Source organism: Ornithodoros turicata, unplaced genomic scaffold (assembly GCF_037126465.1).
Source record: "Ornithodoros turicata isolate Travis unplaced genomic scaffold, ASM3712646v1 ctg00001043.1, whole genome shotgun sequence".
NCBI lineage: Eukaryota > Metazoa > Arthropoda > Arachnida > Ixodida > Argasidae > Ornithodoros > Ornithodoros turicata.
Window position 1 is genome coordinate 169,792 of NW_026999444.1, and position 25,306 is coordinate 195,097.

General features: G+C 44.7%; 1 protein-coding gene across 1 annotated transcript; it reads right to left on the reverse strand.

Moving 5' to 3' along the window:
• Positions 1-247: 247 nt before the first annotated feature.
• Positions 248-21,488, reverse strand: LOC135376132 (uncharacterized). The gene is made up of 6 exons (XM_064608712.1): positions 21,459-21,488; positions 16,755-16,890; positions 7,439-7,563; positions 5,295-5,427; positions 376-500; positions 248-321 (listed from the first exon to the last, which is right to left on the reverse strand). The coding sequence occupies exons 2-6, from the start codon at positions 16,820-16,822 to the stop codon at positions 248-250; spliced, it is 525 nt and encodes a 174-aa protein (XP_064464782.1). The 5' UTR covers positions 16,823-16,890; positions 21,459-21,488.
• Between the last annotated feature and the right edge of the window lie 3,818 nt (positions 21,489-25,306).

Here is a 25,306-nt window from a genome sequence, read left to right on the forward strand (position 1 = left end):
CTCGAATATGTGTCTAAACGACAAAAAAGGAAAAGAAAAAAAAAGGCGCCTAGAAGTTGCGGGATTTTTTTCTTTTTTACCTTACGTTTTTTGTTTCTTTGCTTACATTTGTTGTGATGAAGTAACCGATTTTCGATTGCTTTGGCGTGTTTTTGTGAAGTCACTCGTGTTTTGCAGGATACCACTACATGGTGTTACAATTCGGGTACGGCGTTTGCGGTTCTGGAATACTCGGTTTTGTGTTACGTTACCATATGCCACCCAAGGTCGCTTGTCCCCACCGGGGGCAAACGACCTTTATGACTAGACTGACAACGGCGACTGTTGTCAGAAGCAATGAGCTATCTTAGTTTTATACATGGGTATTGTACTTACAGTCCAATTTAAATGTTCCACACTTTCTATTTATTCGTTGGAAGAAGAGCTGAACAAAACCTGTGTCGTCACATCCTTGTTGTTTGAGTAGTTCCGGTAGACAAGTCTTGCTGTATTCCATCATACTAGAAAAGACGGTGGAGAAACTGGTGTTTAATTACAGGGACTCGTAACATATCCTGGTGGATAATAATAAGATAATAAGAAAAAGAAAACTTTGGATCAGGTCGCGTAAAATAAGCAATACAATGGCGCAGGAGAGATGTGAGCTGTTTCGGCGCTGGGAGCGGCAACCTACGTAGACGAAAAAAAAAAAAAAACAATGTGTATAGGCAGTGTGCAGAGCGACCTCCGTGCTGCCGTGCGGGAGACAACCACAAACATTCTGGGGGTCGTATATTGCGGCTGCATTGAGAGACAGGGAAATTCACAGGGAGTGATCCAGCTACCGTGTCTGTCCATCACCTTCTTTTATAAAAAAAAGGGGCTTGGATGCTTCGCGCCCAACGTAATGACAAGCTGGAAATTATTTCTGTGGAAGTCAGCCGCCACTCGAGCACCCGACGGCTCCGAACTGCACCTTCTTCATAAAAACCGCCCTTAACATGAATGGCAGCGGCGACATATAATTTCAGTTTGCACTTTTTATTTTAATGCGTTAGCATTAGAGTGCTCGCTAGACAAGGATCGCGGCGTGGCCAGTCTGTAGCCACGCTGCGCATGCGCAGCTAGTGTAGAGGGAAGAAGGAAGGAAATGGCGCGACTTCTAGGCAGTGCAGCCAGCCGCCGGCTCTAAAGCGAAGCACACCGGTTCCAAAATATCTTCGCCACTGGCGCAGCTATCTCAGTATCCCTAAGTGGCTGCGTGATATATGTGTAAATATTAGGATGCTCATTGATCTCCGAGAACTGACATCAGTCTTCCTTCGCGCTGATTGGGTGAGAGTCATTTGATTCAGGCGCGATGATCCGAACGGTCGGTCGAACGGAGGAAACATGTCTGTCCGGCCATGCGTGTTCTCTCGGTCTACAACCGTTGTGCTCGCAGATGATAGCGGGTAGCTTCGAGGGTTTTGAGTGCTTCAGATTTAGCTTGTGGGGAACAGCTAGTGTGAAATGGAATGGCGCATCCAGCTGATCAACACAACAGTGGAAAGACGAACATGATAGGGAATCCCTGCACCTCCAAAGGAAGCAGAAATCGCGAGGCAGTCACTCTTCTTCCGATGTTCCGCAGGTCAATGGTAAGACAAGTTTGGATGCTTCTTGTTTCCGAAGGAAGTAATACAGGTTTATCGTGTGAAGTGTGTTACGTACAACATTTACGAGTAACTCTGTAAGTTAGGGGCGTCAGTGCAGTGCGTTGCCGTTACTTGTGCGTTTCGGATATGCTGCTAATAAATTATATGTGTGGTTATGCTATAGCTGCCCCTCATGCACGTCGCAGCCGTTTATTCAGTGTGATCTAGGAACGTTTGTGGCAGGTGTGCTTTGGTCTTCAAATACGAAAGGTACATCGATTCATAACAGTGATTTTCGTTCAGACTTAGGCATCATCAAAAAACTTTTATTCTATTTTTAGAGCTCCCGCAGCCATCGGCAACTACGACACACCTGGCACAGCTGTTCTCGAAAACTGTACACCTTTACATACTGTGTGCGCGAACTGCTCTTCGGTGTCAAAGCACCTAAAGCTCCAGTGAAACCTGCGTTACAAGACGTTAAAAGATATGTACTGTAACTTTATCTGAACAGTTCGCGAGGATAAATAAACTTGCTTTATGAACCACCACCGCTCTTTGTTTCTCTGCTATGGAGCAACACGCATGTTACTCTACAGCAAGCGCGAAAAAAAAAAGGAAAGGAAGGAAAGGAAAAGGAAAAATAGAGGAAGCTGTGACGGAGGGGAGGGGAACGAGAAAAAGACGAAAAGCACGTGGAGAGACGGGAAAGGAGGTTGAGAAAGAAGGTCGGTCTGCGCATGCCCACTTCACCCTAGCTTTTTTCTCGCGCAGCTGATCTTGACCGCTGTGACTTGCTCCCTCGATCCGCAAGATGAGCAACATGCGCAATATAGGTACAGATGAGCGTGGGTACGAAATTTCGTACCCGTAGCCGCACGGCGCATGCCGGAGCACGGCCCGCAGCAATGCCATTGGTGCAACCCGTACCCGCACATCCCGACGTGGACTCGCACACGTACTGGCGGCCAGCCCAATGCGTACGAAGGTTTCAGTTATGTCACATGTTCGTCACAGCACGAGATGATGTATTGATGCTAGGTATACTATCAATTTGAGAGCCACTTTCCCAACGCGCCAGGCGCTGTGGCGACTGCTGACAATGGTTGCAAGCTTACTAAGGCGAAGCGTATGCGGAAAAGTTGCCGCAATTAGCCCCATGCGGCAAGTCAAAGGTACAGTCAAAGAGTAAGCATAGAACGCGTTGCCAGTAAATGAGAAAGCTGTCATCATCTCACACACCACGGAAGGTACTGGTATGGGGGAAAGCGAATAACGTTTTGGAAAGTATTTTGGGCCAAATATTCGCAATGAATCGGGTCATGTACGAAAAGTCAACGGCTCGCTTCGCGCCTGCGCGTATTGCGGATTCGAGATTTACGACTTCCTTCACCACGCTTCACACACTGAAGTAGGTCAGACAGCTCTTCGTAGCGGAAAATATGAAGAACGAGTTCTTTTTCTGTTTTTTTTTGCACGAAATTAATCGATTTCACTGAATTTCGAAATCGATCTACTGATATATAAAGCCTCCAGGTCGCAATGCCAGCACAACTGGCGGCCGCGGCGCCGTAGAAGAAGGTGGCGCGCCACGCTAAAATGACGTGGCGCGTTGTTCCAGGCGCCCCATGGGTTATTAAGGTTGTGCGAAGGAGCTCCCCCTACTAAGCAAGCAAGCGGCGGCGAAAGAAGGCTGACGCTGCGAGATGACGCCGCCAAGCTGAATTGGAGGAACCCCGAAAGGCTCGTTCGGCTGAGAATAATGTCTTGCGTTCGCGTTGTGTACGGTCGTGTGAAGGTTTTTGCAGCATTAACACATTTTCGACTGATCCACCAATGGATCGACCATATTTTCCTTTGAAGGAAGTAGAATTTGACGTTGTGTGGAAATTTGAAATCGTGTTTGTCTGTTATCGTCCTCTGTACCTCGGGTTTTCCGTTTCCCGACAAGTTAGGAAACTAAAAAATCTCATCACTAAAAAAAGCAACAGCGCTAGGGACATGATAAATAACGTAAAATTGTTTCCACTCGATCAGTGCGAAGGCATACTAAGGAGCCTTTTTAGCTTTTCTAATAACCGCGACTTCTCGAACAATGGGTTTGCTCACAAGTCTGGAAATAACTATACGGAACCCAGGAATATTGTTGCCAAGAAAGAACCTATTTTTTCACGGGTTCAGGGATTGCGGCAAATGGGTCAACATCGGGGCCCTCTACATCTAAAGCTATTGAGGCACTTTGCCTGAATAGAAACGACACACGCGTTATGTGGTAAAAATTACATACGTTTTACCCTTACGAGGAAGCGCCTGCTCGTAAACTGGACACACTATATCTAATATGAGGCAATCCCACGAGAACGCTTGCACGAAACGTGAATGCAAACGTGCGCGGCGTAGTATGCTTGCGCCAAATTTCTCCTAGAGCAGTTGTGCAGTTTCTTCACAAGGGGGACGAGCAGCAGCGCGCCTATAGGCGCTGCACGCCGCCCATAGGCGCCAGGATTCAACCTTTTACTCTCATTGTTTTTGTTTAGCGATTGTGCTTGTGTAGCCTACCGTAGTGGCTTTTACGTAATTATCGTCCCTCAATTGCAATGTTGGACACCTCGGTCATGATTCCCATTCTTCCGACTGTTTCACTCATTCCTTTAAAGGTTCAACCGTATGAGCCGTTCTGTGAGCGGCAGAACGCGAGTTTTTCTCGGTGGCAACCGACGCTGTCGTAAAACGCCTAAAGCTAACCTCATGCAACGTTTCTACAATAACGGATTGACGGCGCCCCCAGCGAACGTTTCCGTACCCTCTCAAGGAAAGGAAATCCGCATAATTTGAGAAACACTTGAGATTACTTGTGAAATTCACGAACACAGGTGATGATGGTGATGAGTTGGATTGTTCTGGTCTATATGGCTATGGGGTTTATGGCTATGATGCGCGAAGCTAGGTAAGTGATGGTGAAATTACAAGGTGGAAAAGAGTTAAACGAGAACTAAAAACGTATCTATAACTTTGCAGAACGTGCGGTACGAACTCATTCGCATAACAAATGGCCATAAAACATTACATAATTTTAAAAACTGAAACACAGATATGGTAGAAGTGCAGGGGTGCGCACTCACAGAGCCACTTGTTGTGCCTCGCTATTCACAAGACATCCAAATACACGGGGCGAACACAGCATTTCATTTGATATTAATCTGTTGCACTCTTCCCTTCGTGTTTTGCATTTTGCACGCTCACACAAGAATCACGTGGTTAACATCAGCAGCATCTGATCCTCTGCTGAACGCGATCCACGCGAGCAATCTGGGCAGTTCCGCGTGTCGCCATCCACGGCTAATCCCTGATGGGCAACTTGCTCGCGCCGCTTCAGACGCTTCCTTCGTCCAGCAGTCGCCCATCCACGATATTCGCACCCCTCGGAATTCGGTAGTGTCGCTGCTTTTCTATCGTTCTGCCGCTCTCCAAACGCCACTGCAGGCCGCTGGATAATGCGCTGACTAATGCGGTTGGGCCTTAAAACACGAGGTGAACGGCATCTGAGGCAGACTTCCTCTGGTGCACTATGTGGTGTTGGGTGAACACAGGCGCCGTCTGCTGGTGCTGTTGTGGTCTGACGCTTATCACAAAAATGCTATGGAACTGCGGTTTGCACGTAAAAGAAAAAGCGCTTACCAGCAGTAACGTTTCTGAGCATCCGGGCTCAATTGTCCCGGTTTTTCAGGATTCAGCACATGGATCTGCATATATCTCTCGCTGCACGCAAACTGGGCATGGGATAACGTGTTGTTATTACACTGAGCAGAGCCTGTAAACAAAAATTATAGTACATGTAAGATGGCCCAACCAACATACAGGAAGGATTTCAGAAGGGCGTACGCTGTACGTGAAGGAACCCCAGTAAACTGCTACTAGATGCCCAGTGCTAAGAAATGCTGCTACGGCATTGCACCGCAGTAGCCATTATATTATTGCTCTGCTTGTAAGTTTCTGCGCAGCAGAAGAGGGCGAGGGTGTAAAATCGAGTTTGTGGTGACATACCGCTCTCACATTCGCCAGGGTCTCGGTCCGTTCCACGTCATAACAGCGGAAACGTAAACAGTGGTTAACGCGCCATACGCTCCGTGTGTTTTCCGTTTTGTTAGGGGGATACGGTGTTTCATACCTTCTGTATTTTTTACTGTACTTCGTCGTACCTGAAATGGGTGTAACGTTCTTCGTTTCTGAAACACATACAGATGAGATGATTGTGGGAAAACGCGATTAACATCCAAGTTGCTTGAAGCCGCCACATCTTCTGTGGGGAGGGCAGCGGAGTGTTAATGTGATTGCGTGCTGTGCAGTCTTTTATGGCGGCCAGGGAAGATAGAAAATGCTACTTTGTGCGCGCCGCAAAGCAGCATGATAACTTTTTGGAACACTGCTGTGTCGTGCTATGGTTTAACCCGGCTGACGCGGCTGCCGTGCACACCGGGAGTGCCGTTCTTCTTCCTCTACCTCTGCATGTTGCAGTTTCGTAATGCTTCAAGGCACGCTAGTTCCCATAAGCACTCGTGCACTCAATTTTTGAGGACAGACAACACTCGAGTAAAGAAAATTTGTGCGAAACCGTGCTCCATTATGGTGTTATGAAAATTACACCTAAAAAGCCATGCGCCATGCACGTTATTACACCCTTAAAGGTGTGAAAAGATTTAGAGTGTAAGGTACCGCACGGACTTGCAAAGAAGAGGTTGCATTACCTATGCACGTACTAGTTCGCAAGGTACCATTCGCTGCTACCCTCTGACTCTGAGGAAGGAATGCGCCAGAGCGTCTTCCGTAGACCTCTGCCCAGCCCTGTACGTTGTTACGCGCTTCAGTAGCGAGACAAATGACAAATAGTACACGTGGGAAGCTTTACCTCCTGAATAGAAGACTGCAGTGTGAAAATTTTAGGTCTCTCTCAATAATCATTTTCGCAGTACGTAACCAATAATGTAATGTGATGTAATATGATGTGAGCCACTGGAAAGCTGCGCACTATCTGCGAGAGGATGGTCTGTCGACTACAAACACGGGGTCGACGCTTCTATATGTTTCCTTTTCCTACAAAACAACTACAATGAATAAAGTAAATGCACATTGTATGTGAAATGTTTCCAGATGTGCAACCATCGGCAGCAACATCAAATATGAAAGAACGTGATCGTGTGCGATATTCAATTATTTTTTCCCCTCTGTTGAAATTAAACGCGTATTCTACATAAGGAGTGTTGGGTTTGGTTCCCGATGGCACTGTTCCTTATTCTGCGCATCCTTGTCATTTGCTAAGATGACGCACTTCCCTTGTTTCTTTCTCTTCTTTCATTCCACTGTGTGCTAGTCTCTTGTACTTCTGGATGCGCAACATAAAACCGCCAAAGGCATTTGACATTTTTGTTTCAATAGCGGATTCCCCTAAGATTTAAATTACAAGAGGAAAAGGTATTTCCGCTAGAAATATAAGCAGCTGAGGGCTCGTTTAATGCAAGTGGGAATGTAAAACATAGCCGAGAAAAAGAAAGCGAGGCCCCCCGATAAAACACTTTTTTCTTCTCAGTTTAATTTCTTGCTTGCATATTGATCTCGTTTTCATTGATTTCGTTTCCGTTGACATTCAGCTTGACAGTCTGGCGATCCTCCTCGATTTCAACTACCATTAAGTCCCACTGCAATGTCCCAATGTAATGATTTTGATCGCCGGAGGGATATTTATCACTGGACTTACAAAGACTACTGTTGTCCCAAGCCTCGTATTATGTGTTATCCCTGCTTCATTCTTCTTTTATTGTACTTACAGAACGACTTGGACGTTCCACATTGAGTCTCAACTTTCCGAGTGAACCCCTGCAAAAAGTCTTCGGAATCGCATCCTTGTTGTTTGAGCGTGTCCTGAAGACAATTCTGGCTGTACTGCATCATACTGGAAAACATCGTGAAGAAATAGCTGTTAAACTACAGGGGCACGTAACATCGGTTCGCGCCGAATGAACAACGCAGTGAGCTGCGCACGACCGAATAAGCAGCTTTTTCCGCCAGTTTGGAAGCGGCAAGTAGTATTCTGTCATGCCAAAACTACGGCAGGGCGAAACTACGACATGGACCCCTGAGCCCTGCCCTGAGCCCTGCGCGTATTTTTCCCCGCGCGGCGCGTGTGTAGAGGGTTGTACACATGCTTATCGGCGGGGGGAGGGCTGCATGCGCGCTTACCCTCACATTTTTCAGCCTGGGTCGACTTCTTTCGACATTTTGGAGGCTTGGCCGACTTGGGTCACCTATTTGTTCCCGCACCCGCCGGGCGGCGCTCGGGTGGAGGCGCTTACCGGTGGGTAGCGCGTGGCCGGAGGGCTGCGTGCGCGCTTACCAGCTCACACTTTTCAGCCTGGGTCGACTTTTGTCGTTTTTCAATCTGTGTCGACTTCAATCATAATTTTTTTCCAGCTACAACAGGTGTGCAGTAGGCTGCTTACATGCAAAGGATAGCCATACACAAAAGTACAAGTGAAATTATATTTATTAAAGTCAATAGTGCTAGGAATTATGCTGTGATTCTGTGTGGAGGAGAAAAACCCAGCCAAAAAACCTGAAGCAGAAGAAACACAATACACGTAACAAAGAAATGCTTATTACAGGTAAGATACAATAGCATTGAATAGGTATCACAGATCAAACACAATATTTTTTATTAACTGTAATCATACACACATGTTTTCAGTGAATCAGAAGGGAGAGCACATTTTAATCAAAGAAGATGTTCTTAACCAATACGATCACAATCAAAATTACAAGTTTTATTATAAAAAGCCTGAGATGTGAGAACACGATACATGTGAGTAATTTCGAGCGCCATAGGGAATCTAAGTTTCATATTCCAACATGACACAAATTTAATTAATCAATTTCTATTGAAGTGAATAGTGCAGACATAAGGAAATAATTCCAATCCACACATAGCATTAACATAGAACCAATCATCCAACATGTAGGGAAATAATAGCAAAACGAGAAACGATCACCACATTTAATCAAAGAAGATATTGTTAATCAATATGATTATAAACAAAATTATAAGTTGTGCTATAAAAAGTCTAATATTCCTATACGTGAGAACCATCAGTGCAACAGCGGGAAGTTCTGATAGTTGTATGTAATTAGCTGTGAACAGCGGAGACCCTGGAAGACTATGGGACACGAACACAAGAGAAAATAAAATATATGCCACTACAAAGAAGTTATTCTTAATCAAAACAGCAGAGGAGAATAATTTATCATTTTAATTATCATAAAATCATCCTCGTGACATAATCTAATCGAACACACAATAACACTATACAATTCGAACACTATACAATTTTCATTCTAAGAGACACTACAAACCTTACTTTGTTTTATGAATCCAACACAGAAAATAGATATGTTAAAAATGAACTTCACCACATAGCACGCTCCTAGCCAACAACCAGCTCTGATGATATCTGCCCTGATTTGTAGAAGATGGGTGCCGTTAGATGTATGGAAGAACATGGAACAAGAACGACAAGAACACAAGAAGAAATAAAATTTATACCACTACAAAGAAGGTATTCCTAATCAATATGATCACAATCAAATTACAAGGTGTATTATAAATATTCCTACATGTGAGAACCATCATTGCAATAGACGTAAGGAAATAACGAGAAACAACACAATCAACAGCTACAATTAATAGAAAGCCAAACCTGCACACCATCCAACACATAGAGAAATAATAGCTAATCAATCTATCAAACCCGGCGTCGGAAAATTGGCGCCCCCATCGCCCGGCAGCAGCCGCAGTAGCCCCCTCCTGCATTCACGGTTAGGTCGCCGCAGGAGGGCTATCCCCACTTATAGCTGTGCGTGGCTTTCTCGTGTCTGGGGAAAGGGGGATCCTGGCGATTGAGTGGACCATGGAGGTTGTTTAGGACCCTTCGGGGCCCCTCTGGGAGAGCAACACACCGCTTTGGCCCCTTCTTCCCATAGTCAGGTGGTCTTGGAAGGCCCGGCCAGGATTATTCAGCTAGTCGCCATCCACCTTTCCATTGCTTTCTCTTTATCTTCTCTCCTTCTCGCTTCCTTCCACTTTTCATCATCTTTGGCGGCAAGGGTCAACCTGGGGCAGTTCTTTTCACTCTCCCGAAAGCTGCACTTGGGTATCATGCAGAGGTACCTGCTACTGCGTGATGCGCGGTCCCCTGGTTGGAATCCGTGGTGGGCGGCAGGACATCTGCACCGAATGTCCATCATTATTTTCTATGGACACAATCACCTAAAAAAAACCCGATCGGCGCCCGAAGAGGAGCCGCACCGAAGAACGAACATTGACTTTCTCTGACCTAAGTTGTCCGGAACCTTGGTTTGCCAAGTTCCTGATTCTTCACTCAGATGACGAGACCATACAACTATCTAAAGTATCACCTTTTCTTGTTGCTAGGGCACTCGAACACGTAATAGGAAAGTCGTTTCAGGCCAAGAAACTGAGCTCAGGAGACATTCAGGTAGAGGTCAATAATAAACAACAAAGTACAGCACTGCAATCTCTAAAGAAGATCGGGGAGATACCTGTTTCAGTTACAACCCACCGAACACTGAACACCGTTTAGGGAGTCATTTCCGAAGAAGAGTTAATCGACTGCAGCGAAACTGAAATCGAAGAGGGCTTGCAAGAGCAAGGCGTCGTGTCTGCCAAACGGATAATTATGCGGAGAGATGGCAAGGAGATCAATACAAAGCACATCATCCTGTCGTTTAAGCTGCACACACTTCCTTCTACCATCAAAGCCGGTTAAGTCAATTGTCATGTCAGAACATTTATTCCTAATCCTCGTCGCTGTTTCAAATGCCAGCGGTTTGGGCACAGCTACCAAGTCTGTCGAGGACAGTTGGTGTGTCCCAGATGTGCTGGCAAAGAGCATACTCCTGAATCATGTACAAAAAACTTCCACTGTGCTAACTGTGAGGGGGGGCACCCTGTCTATTCTCGGTCCTGCCCACGGTGGAAAGAAGAAAAAGAAATATTGAGAATAAAAACAGAGCAGAAGTTAAACTATAAAGCTGCACGAGCACAGCTCGAGTTCAGAAAGAAAGGAAGTTTTTCCGACATGGTGCGTGGCGGAGTGGCGCCACAGACCTGTTTTTCGGGTTCTGAGTCCCCACTCTACACTCCCCAACCTCAGAAGGCTGTCTTCTGTGTCTTCTGCCGTGACGGAGGCCAGCCGTTCAACTGGCCAGAAAGAAACAGCCACGGCCTCCACTAAGGTCGATGGCACACAGTCAGTTTGGGACGGGGTCGTAAAAACCCCTTCCTAAAAAGGCACCCAAAGTATGGAGGTCGAAGATGACGACTGCATGTCGCAGAAGTCATCGTCGAGCCTCCCCAGCATTCCTCCACAAGGGAAGGAAAAACGAGAGAAAGGACGAGGAGGGGGTTTCAAAGGGAATGACCAACAGAAACAACCCCCGCGAAGGGTCCAACCCCCTAAATGGTACAAGTCTTTTCTAGTAGGTGTCACTAAGTGCTGCGCTTTCTTTTCCTCCTTTTTAGTGTGACCGCTATGAACCACTTCCTCCAGTGGAACTGCCGGGGTTTACTTTCTAACTTAGACGACATTAACGATCTCTTTGACAAGTACAATGCAGCATGTTTCTGCCTCCAAGAAACATATTTAAACACACACACACACACACACACACACACACACACCAAATCCAATTCGTAGACAAAATGTATTTCGAAGTCATCGAACAGACGCCACTCGCGCATCTGGTGGCGTGGCTATCGTCACACGAGGAACTGTTCCGTCCAAAGAAGTCCACTTCGTTACAGACTTGGAAGCCGTAGCCGTGCAGATGTGTCTGGACAGAATTGTTACCATCTGCTCGGTCTATTTGCCACCGTCAGCAAGTTTTGCACAGAGAGATATAGAACACTTAATCAGGCAACTTCCAACTCCATTTATACTCTTAGGCGACTTTAATGCCCACAATCCGCTTTGGGGCAGTACAAGAACCGACGGCCGAGGGAAAATATTGGAAAGGGTCTTGTTATCAACCTCCATCTGTCTTTTAAATAAAGGAGCACCTACGTATGTCCACTGTTCAAGTCAGTCTTTCTCGGTCTTAGATTTATCACTTTGCAGTCTATGTCTATATCAAGATATAGAATGGAGCGTGCAAGAAAACCCACTTGGGAGTGATCACTTTCCAGTGATCCTGAAATATATGTGTGCAGTCAATAGACTGACAGCATGCCCCCCTAGATGGAAGCTCCAACATGCTGACTGGAATGCTTTCTCTAAAAAATGTGACCTGTCGTTAATCCCTGTGGAGAGGATGACGATTGAAGAGGCCAACAATGTAATTACTAACGTCATCCTCGATGCAGCAACGCAATCCATTCCTGAGACTTCTGGTCGTCTACCGAAACGACCGAAGCCATGGTGGAACAGCGAGTGCAAGGAAACTCGTAAACTTCAAAATCGTGCGTGGGGTACATTTCGGAGGTACCCCAGATCACAAAATCTTCTTTTGTTTAAAAAGGCGAGAGCCAAGGCCAGATGGACGCGGAAACAAGCAAAGCGGTCATCTTGGCACAATCATCAACGCTGAGAAACGAAAAATTCCAATGAGTGGTGGTGATGAGTACGTATAGAATCAGCCGTTCACGATGGTGGAGCTTCAGCGATCCCTATTCGCTGCTAAAGCCACTGCCCCGGGCCCAGACAGAGTAACCTACTCTATGCTGTGCCCCTCATCTGATGACTTAAAAAAATGTTGCTCCTTTTCTTTAACCGCGTTTGGGCAGAGGGAACGTTACCAGTATTATGGAAGACTGCGACTGTCATTCCCCTTCTCAAGCCAAGAAAGGAAGCTTCGAATCCAGCCAGTTACAGACCTATCGCCCTTACGAGTTGTATTGGGAAGACGTTTGAGCGAATGGTCAATAACCGGCTGGTTCATCATCTGGAAGAAAATAATTGCCTTTCTGAATTTCAATGTGATTTTCGAACAGGGTGTTCCACCATGGATCACATTGTTCGGCTAGAAACCACTATCCGTGAAGCCTTCGCCAGAAGACAATATTGCTTATCTGTTTTCTTTGATTTAGAGAAAGCGTATGACACTGCGCGGCGACACGGTATTCTGCAGGATCTTTACTCTTTTGGCGTGGAGGGCAGGCTCCTTAGATGCATTTCAAACTTCCTCCAGCACATATCCTTTAGAGTGCGACTGGGAACCACTCTATCCCGCCCCTTCGTACAAGAGAATGGTGTCCCGCAGGGATCCGTTCTCAGTGTTGTTTTATTTATTGTGAAAATCAACTCTGTGACCAATGTCATCCCACCCTCCATATCTTTCTTCATGTACGTGGATGACATTCAAATATATTGTTGCTCCACGAACCTGTGAATATGCGAACGACAGATGAAGGTGGCCATCAACAATATGGCCATGTGGTCTTCATCAAATGGATTCAAATTCTCAGCTGAGAAAACTGTGTGTGTCCATTTCTCTAGGATTAGATGACTGTTCGCACCACTTACGCTTGAGCTTAACCGACAAGATATCCTTGTTCAACCAGAAGCCAAATTTCTTGGCATTACTTTCGACTCGAAGCTGACCTTCAAGGCTCATATCCAAAACGTAAAGATAAAGTGTGTCAAGTCACTAAACATTTTAAAAATCATTTCTCACAGATCTTGGGTTGCAGACCAGGAAACACTTCACCAAGTATATACTGCATGTATTCGTTCCAAAGTGGATTATGGGTCCTTTGTCTACGGTTCTGCTCGAGAGTCTGTGTTGAAAGCCCTGGACCCTGTCCATCACCAGGGGCTCAGGCTCGTGCTTGGCGCCTTCCGAACGTCTCCTGTACAGAGTCTATATGTTGAATCGAAGGAATGCTCCTTCAAAAGACGGCGTTGTTATCTCGGTACATCGTACGCACTTAGAATAAATAGTCTACCCCAAAATCCAGCCTCGACTTGCGTCAAGCACACACGCTTTAAACAGCTGTTCATTAACAAGCCCTCTGTCGTCCCTCCAATCTCTTTGCGAATTGCATCAGAGTTCGATTGCCACGGTTTCTCGTCCTGTGACCTACAAGTTGTAGAGTGTAGCAGAAAGCTCCCACCCTGGGAACCACCTCCAAGGACATCTCTTTGGCAAAATACAACAAACAAGACAGCGCCTCATCAGTACTTCAACAAGAGTTTGCACACTTGAAAGACAGCTTTGATAACCATACTGAGATTTACACAGATAGGTCCAAGTCTAGTGCAGGAGTGACTTGTGCCATGATTTGTGGCGCGTACACAAGGTCTCATCGTATAAAAACATTTGCATCAATTTTTACTGCCGAGGTTTACGCCATTATCTTGGCTCTCAACTACATCCTTCAAGATTCTATAAAGTCTTCTGTTATATATACAGACTCCTTGAGTTCCATTAACGCAAGTTGTAGTCAGCACACAACAAAGAACTTGCTTGTGCAGCGAGCAAGATCTTTAGCCAGTCTGATAAGAACAAAGGGGTACTCCCTCATCCTATGCTGGCTGCCCAGCCACGTAGACATCAAAGGCAATGAGTTGGCAGATCAAGCAGCTGCAGCTGCTCTCCAAAATGAGTAAGAAAAAATGTGCGCTTTCAATGATTCTATGCACAAGGCCATACTAGAGGCCGTCCCTCTCTAACTTGATGTTGGTGTTGGGGGTCGTCGGGTTTCATCGCACTTTATCGCTTGAATCCACTAGTTGATCATGTTTATTCATTGAAAATGACAAGTTCCTGTACAGATTCTACGGTGTATTCACGCTGCTTGCTTAGAAATGATTTGTCTGAATTAATTATTGTTTTGTTTCAGGTTCGACTGATATTCGATGAATTGGACATTATGTATGCATGATGTATTAATTGTGTCATATTTGTTTCAATTGTTCGCTCGATTGAGATAAGTAAAAATAATCTCTGAGTTGGGAATGCCCGGTATTTCTGAGTTGTGTTTCACATTTGATTTTTCTGTGTGGTTCATCTATATAGAACTTTCTGCTGCAAGATATTACCAAACTTGATGTAATTAAATTTGTTTCTCGTTTTTTGATTGAGTATTGTTGCTACCATTTAATAATTTGGACTTTCTCTAGATGTTCAATAACAATATCGCATGTGTACAAACTTAGTCGACTTCTCAACCACTTTGACATAAGATTCCCGTTTCAAGGAAAGGATACGAAAATATAGTGATCCCAGCGAATAATATTGACATCTATTTGCGCGGCACAATAAAATATATCGCCTTTGAACTATCTTATCTGACCTCTAGAACGCCCCATTTGCTGGACGAAGGAATCAGCCCCCAACCCTTTGGGTGATAAAGCATGGGAGTTGCTTCGTCTTGGTCATTTGGACATAAAGTCTCCCGGCTTTAAGGAAAAGAGCGAAAACCGAGATGTAAACATTCCATATTTTCTATGTCTTGGATACCTCCATCAAGGTTCGTAGTGTTTGTTAGAATGAAAATTGTATGTTGGTCGATTTCATGATGGTTCAATGATATATTATTTTCGTCTGTTGTTGTTTACATGTCGCCGCTTGGAGTGTTCCTCTCTTCTTCAGCGTTAAGTCTGTGCTATATTGTAATATTTCTCCTTTTGATAGATTGACTAGCTATTATTTCTCTATGTGTTGGATGGTGTGCAGGTTTGGCTTTCTATTAATTGTAGCTGTTGATTGTGTTTTTCCTCGTTATTTCCTTACGTCTATTGCATGATGGTTCTCACATGTAGGAATATTTATAATACAACTTGTAATTTGATTGTGATCATATTGATTAGGAATATCTTATTTGTAGTGGTATATATTTTATTTCCTCTTGTGTTCATGTCCCATAGTCTTCCAGGGTCTCTGCTGTTCACAGTTAATTACATACAACTATCAGAACTTCCCGCTATTGCACTGATGGTTCTCACGTATAGGAATATTAGACTTTTTATAACACAACTTATAATTTTGTTTATAATCATATTGATTAAGAATATCTTCTTTGATTAAATGTGGTGATCGTTTCTCGTTTTGATATGGTGTAGCTATTATTTCCCTACATGTTGGATTATTGGTTCTATATTAATGCTATGTGTTGATTCGAATTATTGCCTTATGCCTGCGCTATTCACTTCAGTAGAAATTGATTAATTAAATGTGTGTCATATTGGAATATTAAATTTAGCTTCCATATTATGCTCGAAATTACTTACATCTATCAGGTTCCCACATCTCAGACTTCTTATAATAAAACATGTAATTTTGATTGTAATCGTATTAAGAACATCTTTGATTAAATGTGCTACAGCATTTTAATTTCAGAATTTAAGGACTGGAATTAATTTATATAATATGTATATTATTCACATGTGCTGCCTTGTGTTTTTGTTTCTTCTGTTACAGCTCGTGAAGTTTTCTCGGCTGGGTTTTTCTCCTTCACCTGATCGGCATCACAATTGGCACAATTCCCAGCACTATTGGCTTTAATAAATATATCTCAACTTGATCGGCATTACAATTGGCATTGACAAATATATTTTCACTTGTACTTTTTGTGTATGACCCTTCTTTGCAAGTCTCTGCATGTTATAAGCGCGCGGACAACCTCCGCACACGCGCCGCGCGGGGAAAAATACGCGCAGGGCTCAGGGGCAGGGCCCAGGGGTCCAGGTTGCTGAGTGGACCGGCCGTAGCCTCGACATGACTGAATACTACTACGACAAGCTACGTCAAACGACAATTCAGGAAAACGCCAATGCGCGTGGTTGCAGGGTTCGAACTTTCACTCTCCGGATCTCCGTCAAGCGATGTCAGCTTTGTAGCACGTCAGCTTGGCTTTCACCTGAATTATCTGCCTCAAGTGCAGGGCTGGACAAATCAGTCATGATTCCTGTCTCTTCAAGCGTTGCTAAGTCACTCATCCAGTGAAACACGAGGTGGGCGGTATCTGTGGCAGACTTCTTCTAACAGGGTGTGGGGTGAAGACAGCCTTGGTCCGGATAAGTATCTCAAGAAGACTGTGGAACCGCCAGTTGTACGTGAAAAAGTCCTTACCAGCAGTACCATTTGTTCGCCTCTTTGTTCACATATTCGGGGGGAAGGACGAGGCCGTGTTCCCTCATAAAGCTTTCTTCGCAGACAGTCTGTGCAAGTGATAACGTTTTGTTCGGGCACTTTGATGCAACGTCGCCTGAAAAGGGAAATAATTATGCATGTAACGTTGCCCCTACTAACTTGTACAAATAATTTCAGAAAGTCCATCTCCCTGCTTTCAACAAACCCAGTAGAAGATGCATCCAACAGTGATTACGTGGTAGTCAATTTTTCATATGACTTACGTTTTAAGTTCCTACTGTTTGAAAGATTAGTGTTCTCTTGCAGACTTTTCGCGATGACCTGTCTAGAATACAGACAGGTCATGGCGAACAAGTGCATTCGTGTACATTTTTGGTCGTTGCCAATGTTTAGGGCTTGATGCTTCTTCCGTAAAATCGTTCCTGTGCGACGCCGTTTTATTAGGAAGAGCTCAGAGTAAGTGCCCCATTACACTTGCGTCGTGCAGTTTTTTAACATGTGCTTTTTGCAGAATTCGAGAACTCCTTGTTGACATGAAAAATTTGATTGGAAGGCTTGTACAGGACATCCCGGATTAAATGAGATTCAGGACAGGTCCAGCACCCCCCTCCCCCCCCAACGTTTCCCCTACGCGCTTATGAAGAACTTATACGACTTAATAGCCAGTTTGTGAATTGTGAACTGAGACACAATCGGTTTAGTGTTCACGTCTTTGCAAGTGTGCTTCCTGCAGCATATGGATGTTTATTGCATCTAAAGTATCTGTATGGTATCTGGATCCGATTGCAAACATATTTCACCAGGTTTGTACTGCTGGTCGTTTGTCTGCATTATAGTCTTTCTTAAACATAATTTTCAATCATTGCATATTCAAGCATATTGCCCCACGAAGTTACAGCAGGCTCCAACAGCTCCCAATAGAGCCCATAGTTTGACATAATTCACACAACACTGGGCACACGACCAATCAGAGTGCGACGTCGTAGATGTTATGCATACCCATTGGGCCAATAAGGATCTTCAACGTTCTGCTGAACTTTCAGCCGGTCCTGGCCACCATGAACTTCTACTGGATTTCACGCCTCCCGCCGTTATACGGTATTCAAAGTAACTGAAGCGACTTTTGGCTAAAAGAAACATTTTATTCACACAAAGCACAATCGGAGAGCACACACAGTCTCGGCCAATGAGCTTCCAACGTTGTAGATGGGCGCAGTGGTCCATATTTTACAGCCGCATCCTCGGGTACCTGAGGAGGACTGGCTACAGTACGTTTTGAGCAGTCACTTCATCTCTTGTGATATAATTGCTCTTTAGGCCTCCTGCACTTTCCCAGTGCTCTGATGCTAAATACTTTGAATCTCTGTTGCGCACTTGTGTATCTCTGTCAGGAATATATTCATCCAGTTGTGTAATTGTTACGTATATATAATGCATCGTGTCTTTATAAAACGGTATTCAGATTGCTTCTGCTTTTCGTTCATCAATTCGTATAAGTAAAAAAAGATACACCGGAATGCGTGGAGGGCATGGTAATGGGACACTGTCGGCGAAAGAGTCCGCAGCAGGTATCGGGAATCCTGATCGGACCTATGTGTTCCCAGTATTGCCAAACGTGCGTAGGACCATTACCTGTAGGCGGCACGCGCCCGATTTGTCAGGATCTTCGCCCGTCATCGGTCTGCGCGTCTGCCAATAGGCTGTGCTGCTTGGACTTTGTCGCTCAACTGCAAAAAGGCATCTACGCTGCTCTATCCTTACGATTTTTTTTACAAAAATCTATTACGAATGAAACACTGTGTGTGAAAGGTGTAGCCACTGGCACTGACATCATGGTCGTTATCATCCTTGAGACTCAATGGTTCTTTTGGATTTTTCTCTTTGTTGAGATGAAGCGCGTGTCCTTTTACCTCGCCTGTTCTTCTACACTCATCTATTCAATTTTGTGGCTTCCTCTATCTCCTGTTTTTATATTTCTCTGCACTGTGTCGTGATGAAACACAGAGGAAAAAGAAAGAGAGAGAAATCGAGAAACCAATAAGATCTCTGGAAAGCTACTGTATGAACCCTTATTATGTACAGGGTGCTTTTATTGTTTACAGATTTTGGTTAAAAAAAGAAGCTAAACTGAGAATAACAGAGACGCGATCTTGCAGGCATGTTATACGAGCCCGAGCCCGTGGACATCCTCTCAGAAACTACAGGATGGCTAATTACCTGAAATTCAACTTATTATATTTTGGGGGTAAAACGCGTGTTGTACTACGTATCCTCAAACGAACACTTACTTTGAAACACAAATCGCTAAAGTTTGCTATGCATATTCAGTCGGTAGCGTGTTCGCCTTCTGATCCCGAGATCGCGGGTTCGAACCCGACCGAGGACGCCAGCAACTTGGTGGCAGGGTACAAGTTGCTTAGACACGCCGTCTTCCGCGAGGGACGTTAAATACGGGGTGCCGTGTCGTGAGCTTTCATGGTACGTTAAAGAACCCTCAGGTGGGCAAAAGCAATCCACAGACCGACCGCTGTGGCGTCGCTCATGATCTCAGTTGTCTCGCGACGTAAACACCCAATTATTATTATTTGCTATGCATATGAGGAGTACCTGAATCCCCAAAACTCTTGTGTGAAAAAAGAGCAACGCCCATTCCACGTCAAAGGGCCACGTGGTTTCGAGCGATGAAGCTGATTGGGTTGAGGGCTGATCTGCTGCTCAGATAGATCGGCCCTATTTGTGGCCCATATAAGCTGCCGACACCGAAGGTCATGCCGATTCGGATTATCTCTCGTACGTGCTTGTCTTCGGATCGCAGAAAAGGAGCTAGGATTTAAATAAGGGCTGGCTGAAAATCTGCTATCTTTTACTTCTCCGAAAGCAGTCAATAAGTGAACTGACGTATTTTAGGTAATTAGTCGTGCAGTACATGCACGCGTTTTCCCACAGGACGTACGCCTGACCGCATAACCCCGGTGCAAAAACCATGCTTATACCTATGCCGCTCCACAGCCTTATTGTAAACAAATTCTGTAGATAATAAAACCATCGGGTTGTTGAACAAATGCTGTCTCGTAAACGGCATGTTGGGTGCAACTTGAGTATTTCATGCCGTACGCCGTGTTATTGAGGAATATAAGTAACCGACCGTCGACAAACACGCATGAACGCGGAGGTAAGTAGCGGGATAATAGCATAACAAAAGTATTTGCGTTACTTTTATTTGGTACAGGTAGCGGTCTCGAATTTCTTTTCTGTGCGACCAGATTCCTTACTGTTGAAACTACACTTGTATCTTCGTTAATGATTGATTTTAATTTGTAAATTCTTTTTTTATTCTTTCTAATTCGAATTCGAATTTATTTTTATTCTTCAATCAAACTCCGTAAAGGCAGGGAACAACACAAGTCTTACCTCATTTACAAATTCCAATCAATCATTAACGAAGATCCCGGTGTAGTTGCAACAGTAATGAATCTGGTCGCTTAGATGGGATATACTTTCCTTTTTTCCCTCTTTTTTTCTTTTCAGCTACGCCCTCAGTACAGCTCACCCTGAGCTGGCTCACTAAGAAGAATGATATCACCAAACGGACTTGAACTTGCGGAATGTTCCAGAATATGACTCACGGACAACTACCACGTGGCACATTTGCACCGATTGTGAAGTCACTTACCGAACGTATTTAAGCATATGCAACCTTTGTACCTCTTTCGTCCTGACGAAGACAGTGCCACTGTCGAAACGTCGACCGTTCTGTTATAATCTATGTTTTAAATTACCCATTACATAAATTAGTTTTTGTTAACTTTCCTGTAATCTGTCGTCCACATCTTATTATTATACTTATATATATATATATATATTGTATATATATATATATAAGCAGGAAAAATCAGAAGACGAGAAAGAGCTTACAGGAAAACACAAAGGGGAGTTTATTAACACATATAGGGATAGAGGTCGACGTTTCGGCAGTCAGCGCTGCCTTCGACGGGGCCGTCGACGGTCGCGTCGAAGGCAGCGCTGACTACCGAAACGTCGTCCCCTATCCCTATATGTTAATAAAATCCTCTTTGTGTTTTCCTGTAAGCTCTTTGTCGTCTTCTGATTTTTCCTACTTATTTCATTCTCGTCGTCAACCGCCCTCCTAAGCTTCTAATCCATATATATATATATATATACACGAGTCCCAATAAGGGCGAAGCAGCTGTACTCGGCTGGGAGTGCACGGTCAAACTGTAAACATATATATATATATATGTACATATACTTGAAATAAATGGGAGACAGTAGACGAAAGTAGGGGAAGTAACAAAAAGGGGTTTATTAAAACTTAAAAATTATGAAAGTTAGGGAGGATGTCTACGTTACGGCGGAGATGCTCCGCCTTCTTCGGGACGGAAGAGCTAAATGTGTCCACGAGGCTGATAAGCCCTATCAGCCTCGTGGCCACATTTAGCTCTTTCGCAGAATGGAAGCAGAATTTAGCTCTATTGCAGAATAAAAGACAAATGTTGATTTAAAATTTTTCGATTAATATTGGAACGATAATGGAAGCCAGCAGACGCAACTGCGGTTGTAGGATGTGGCAACTTCATCGCTGGAGTTAGAAACACGGCTGTTGAAACATGCCGTGCAACATGTGTTATGCCCACGGCATCGTTTTTGTTATTTGATACTCACAGACTGGCTTCGATGTTCCACAGTCAGCGTTGATGTCATTGAAGAACCGCTCAAGAAGAAACGTCTCATCGCATCTTTGTCTTTCGAGTATTTCCGGAACACAAGTCTTGCTGTATTCCATAACACTAGAAGAGATGACTTATAAGTAATCTTCGAAATTATTGGGACATTCTGACGCCATCTCATGACATCCCTTGATTGAGTCACGCAGAATAAGCAGCACAGTCAACTGCACAAGAGAGATGGAACAGTTTTTCCCGGCATTCAAAGCGGCAAGCTACCTCAAACGTAAATCCAGATAATTTGGAAACAGCCAATTTGCATGGTGCTAGGAACTTGACTATTATTAGGAATAATTTACCTTCTGACAACATGGACAGACCCCCTCGCTGCTTTGTTCACCAGACCTGTATCAGCGGCCGTGTTTACATTAACTCCGCAGAGCAGGTCCAGTTGACAGTCGAGTCGGGTTGAACTCATTCGACGCGGTTTACATAAACTCTCTTCAGCGAGAGCCGATCGCAGCGACGCTCCGCGTCCAGTCGAGTCGAGCCGTGCCAGCGCAGCGTCTCTTCGCTTCTGTTTCTGTACCCGTCTGCGCGGGCCTACGTTGAGCGATTGCTGTCTCGGACGCAGCGACACGCAGCGACACGATGTACTCGATCCCGCAGATCATTCGTTCCGAGCTGGACCAGTCGTCGTTTACATGCACTTCGCTGGTCGCGTGGAGCGAGTCAACGCGCCCCTGCTGTCGCGCTGACGCGACTCGACCCGGCGCGGAGTCAACTCGACCGAACAGCGTTTACACGAGCAAATGGAACTCCGTTCGAGCTCATGTAAACCTGGCTAGTGTGATACGTGAGGGGTGAGAGCTGCCACTGATTTGTTTGGTGTCGAGATAGAGGAGGAGCAAGCACAACAACTGTGATGATACCGGGGTCTGTTGTGGTTGTGGAAGGCGCAAGGTGGACTACTATTCTTGGGTTAGTGAATGCTGAGGACAACTCAACTCGCGGTGTCGCTCCGGCAGCAGAGGGACGTAATGGTTGACTTACGTAAAGCTGAGGTTGTAGTCAGATTAGCCTGCGGAATCATTAAGCCTGGCCTCACTGCAAATTGGCATACGATCACAGAGTACGTCAGCACACAAGCTAAGCCAGCTACTAGTCCTCTGTGCCAGAGCGCCACCGCGTGTCCGGATATCCTCGGAATTCACTAGTCCAATAATAGTATACCTTACGCCGACCAGTACCTTACGCCGACCGATTCTACTGAATTCCCGTTCTAACAGACCTGTTCGCATACTTGTGTATATATACCGTTTCTCTTCTGTAACAGTTAAGGGTATTTGTTCGCAACCATATCTCCCAACATCAGGAGCTCCCCAGGACTCCAACCGCGGGCCACTCTTCAACGTTTTTGTCAACGATCTCGTTATGTGTATCCAGCATTTTAACTTGCTACAGTATGCCGAGGATGTGAAATTGTTGAAAGTAGTCTCATCCCCATTGGATTGCGCCTTGCAACAAAGGGACATCGACCGTGTTATCCAGTGGTGACGCACGAGCAAACTTCTAATCAACACAGGTGTGTTTCTCTCGTAAAGCCAACACAACCTGTTATAAACACTGTTCCAGCACAAATGTCATCTCCCGCGCTAACTTGGTCCGTGACCTCGGTGTCACGTTCGATTCGAAATGCTCAGCATTGCGCACTCTAGGACTCTGAGACATACAAAGATATTCCCAAATCCTGATGTTTTTGTATGCCCATATAAGGTCGATGTTGAGCCTCGCATCGCGTACGCATCCTTAATATGGAACTGTCTAAGTAATACTCAGCGCCTAGAAGCTGACCAAAAGAAAGCCCTCCACATTTCACACTACCTATATTTCGGTTACACCCCGGGATTCCAGACGTACAATTATGAATATCTACTCAGACACGTTGGTCTCATTCCCCTTTCAACTCAGCGCGACATACCGATGCCACTTTTTTATACAAGTGCCTTCAATCTCGAATTTACCGTCCACAGTTGCTATGATCTCTGCCTTTCGGTATTCCAGGTGTGTCCCTACGGAAGCATCCTACATTTTTTACCCTGATGTATTTAAAGGGGACACTATCTCGCGAGGCAAGACCCTCGTAAACTCGGTGTCATGTGATTTTTTTTTTCTGTAACACTTCCCGTTCTACTCCAAAGAGGTCGTATCTAAAGTTTTCCATTTGTCAAGTTCACTCATTTTGCTTGTGCCCATTTTTCTTTTCCTGACATTCTGCAGTTCTTCTGATCAGTATTGGATATAATTCCTTCGATCTTTTACTCAGCTTTTTGCCGTCCTTTAGTCCTGTAATTTCACGTATGCGTAATGTAAAATATGTTATGTAAGACGTGCCTGTTATTTTAGATATAAGCAGTCTATCCACCAACGCTATTGTACATATATTCTGTGGCCTACGTGTGTATTGCGTAACCTGTAATTTCAGGTCCACTACTCCAAATTAAGAATTAGATTCTACTCCAAAGAGGTCGTATCTAAAGTTTTCCATTTGTCAAGTTCACTCATTTTGCTTGTGCCCATTTTTCTTTTCCTGACATTCTGCAGTTCTTCTGATCAGTATTGGATATAATTCCTTCGATCTTTTACTCAGCTTTTTGCCGTCCTTTAGTCCTGTAATTTCACGTATGCGTAATGTAAAATATGTTATGTAAGACGTGCCTGTTATTTTAGATATAAGCAGTCTATCCACCAACGCTATTGTACATATATTCTGTGGCCTACGTGTGTATTGCGTAACCTGTGAGTATATTCTCCATTTCTTGGGTACCTGTCGTTTTCGGCATTATGTAGAACTTTTTGAGTGTGCGCCAATACCGAGGCCCTCGAGGCTGTTTTGGGCACATAATAAAAATGTGTGACTGCAGTTGTTCTGTCTTCCACCCAGTCCCTGCTTTCATGCTGCTATCCGTCATCATCAACATAATAAAAATCATTATTATTATTATTATTATTATTTGAGAATAAAAAGCAAAATGAAGACAGCTTTTTCACCAAAATCACGCAAGCTTGGCTGCACTAGACAGAACAGAATGATAACTGTGCGTGAATTAAAGGAGAGAAGAGGAAAACAATGTTCCATGTATTCACATAAGCGACGTTCACTCCTCCAGGAGAAGAGGCGAAAAACGTCACCGGTTTTAGCTACCCCGTAAATACAAGTCATATACGTCCCCGTCCTGTCCCGTCCGTCCGTAGTCTTCTCGTGAATATGGACATGGGAGAACTGATGTTCTGAGGCTGGAACAACATAGAGGGGACAAATACATACAAAGCCTCCGTTAGACTTCTCGTGCCGTGCTAACCTGCGGTAAATATCATGGGGCGCAGCCGAAAGGTAATTCGTACCAGACGACACGGAGATGCGTTCCATCGAAAAGTCAATATTCATGGTTTGAATGCTCAACATAATGCGCGGCGAAACTTTTGCCCCCATGCGAGTATTTCCTATTTCCATTTTTCTATTTTTCTTGAGTTCTCCTCCACTAGAATGTTCCGCGGGGATGACGGGAAGCGCGTATTGTATCAGAATTTGTGATATAGCATGGATGTGCAAGTGGATGCAACCCTGTAGGACATTCCGAGGGCAGTTGGAAGAAAAATTCCTACCCGGTTCGGCATCCCGGGATCCACATTTCGAAATCCTGATACCACGGGATTGTAAAAACGGCTGGGGATCCCGAATCCTAGGATGCCGATAACCCCGTCCCACTTTTTTCTGCTAAACGCCCTCTCTTTATGGCCTTTTGAAACGCACATGGAAAAGAGCTTACCAACAATGCAGTTTGG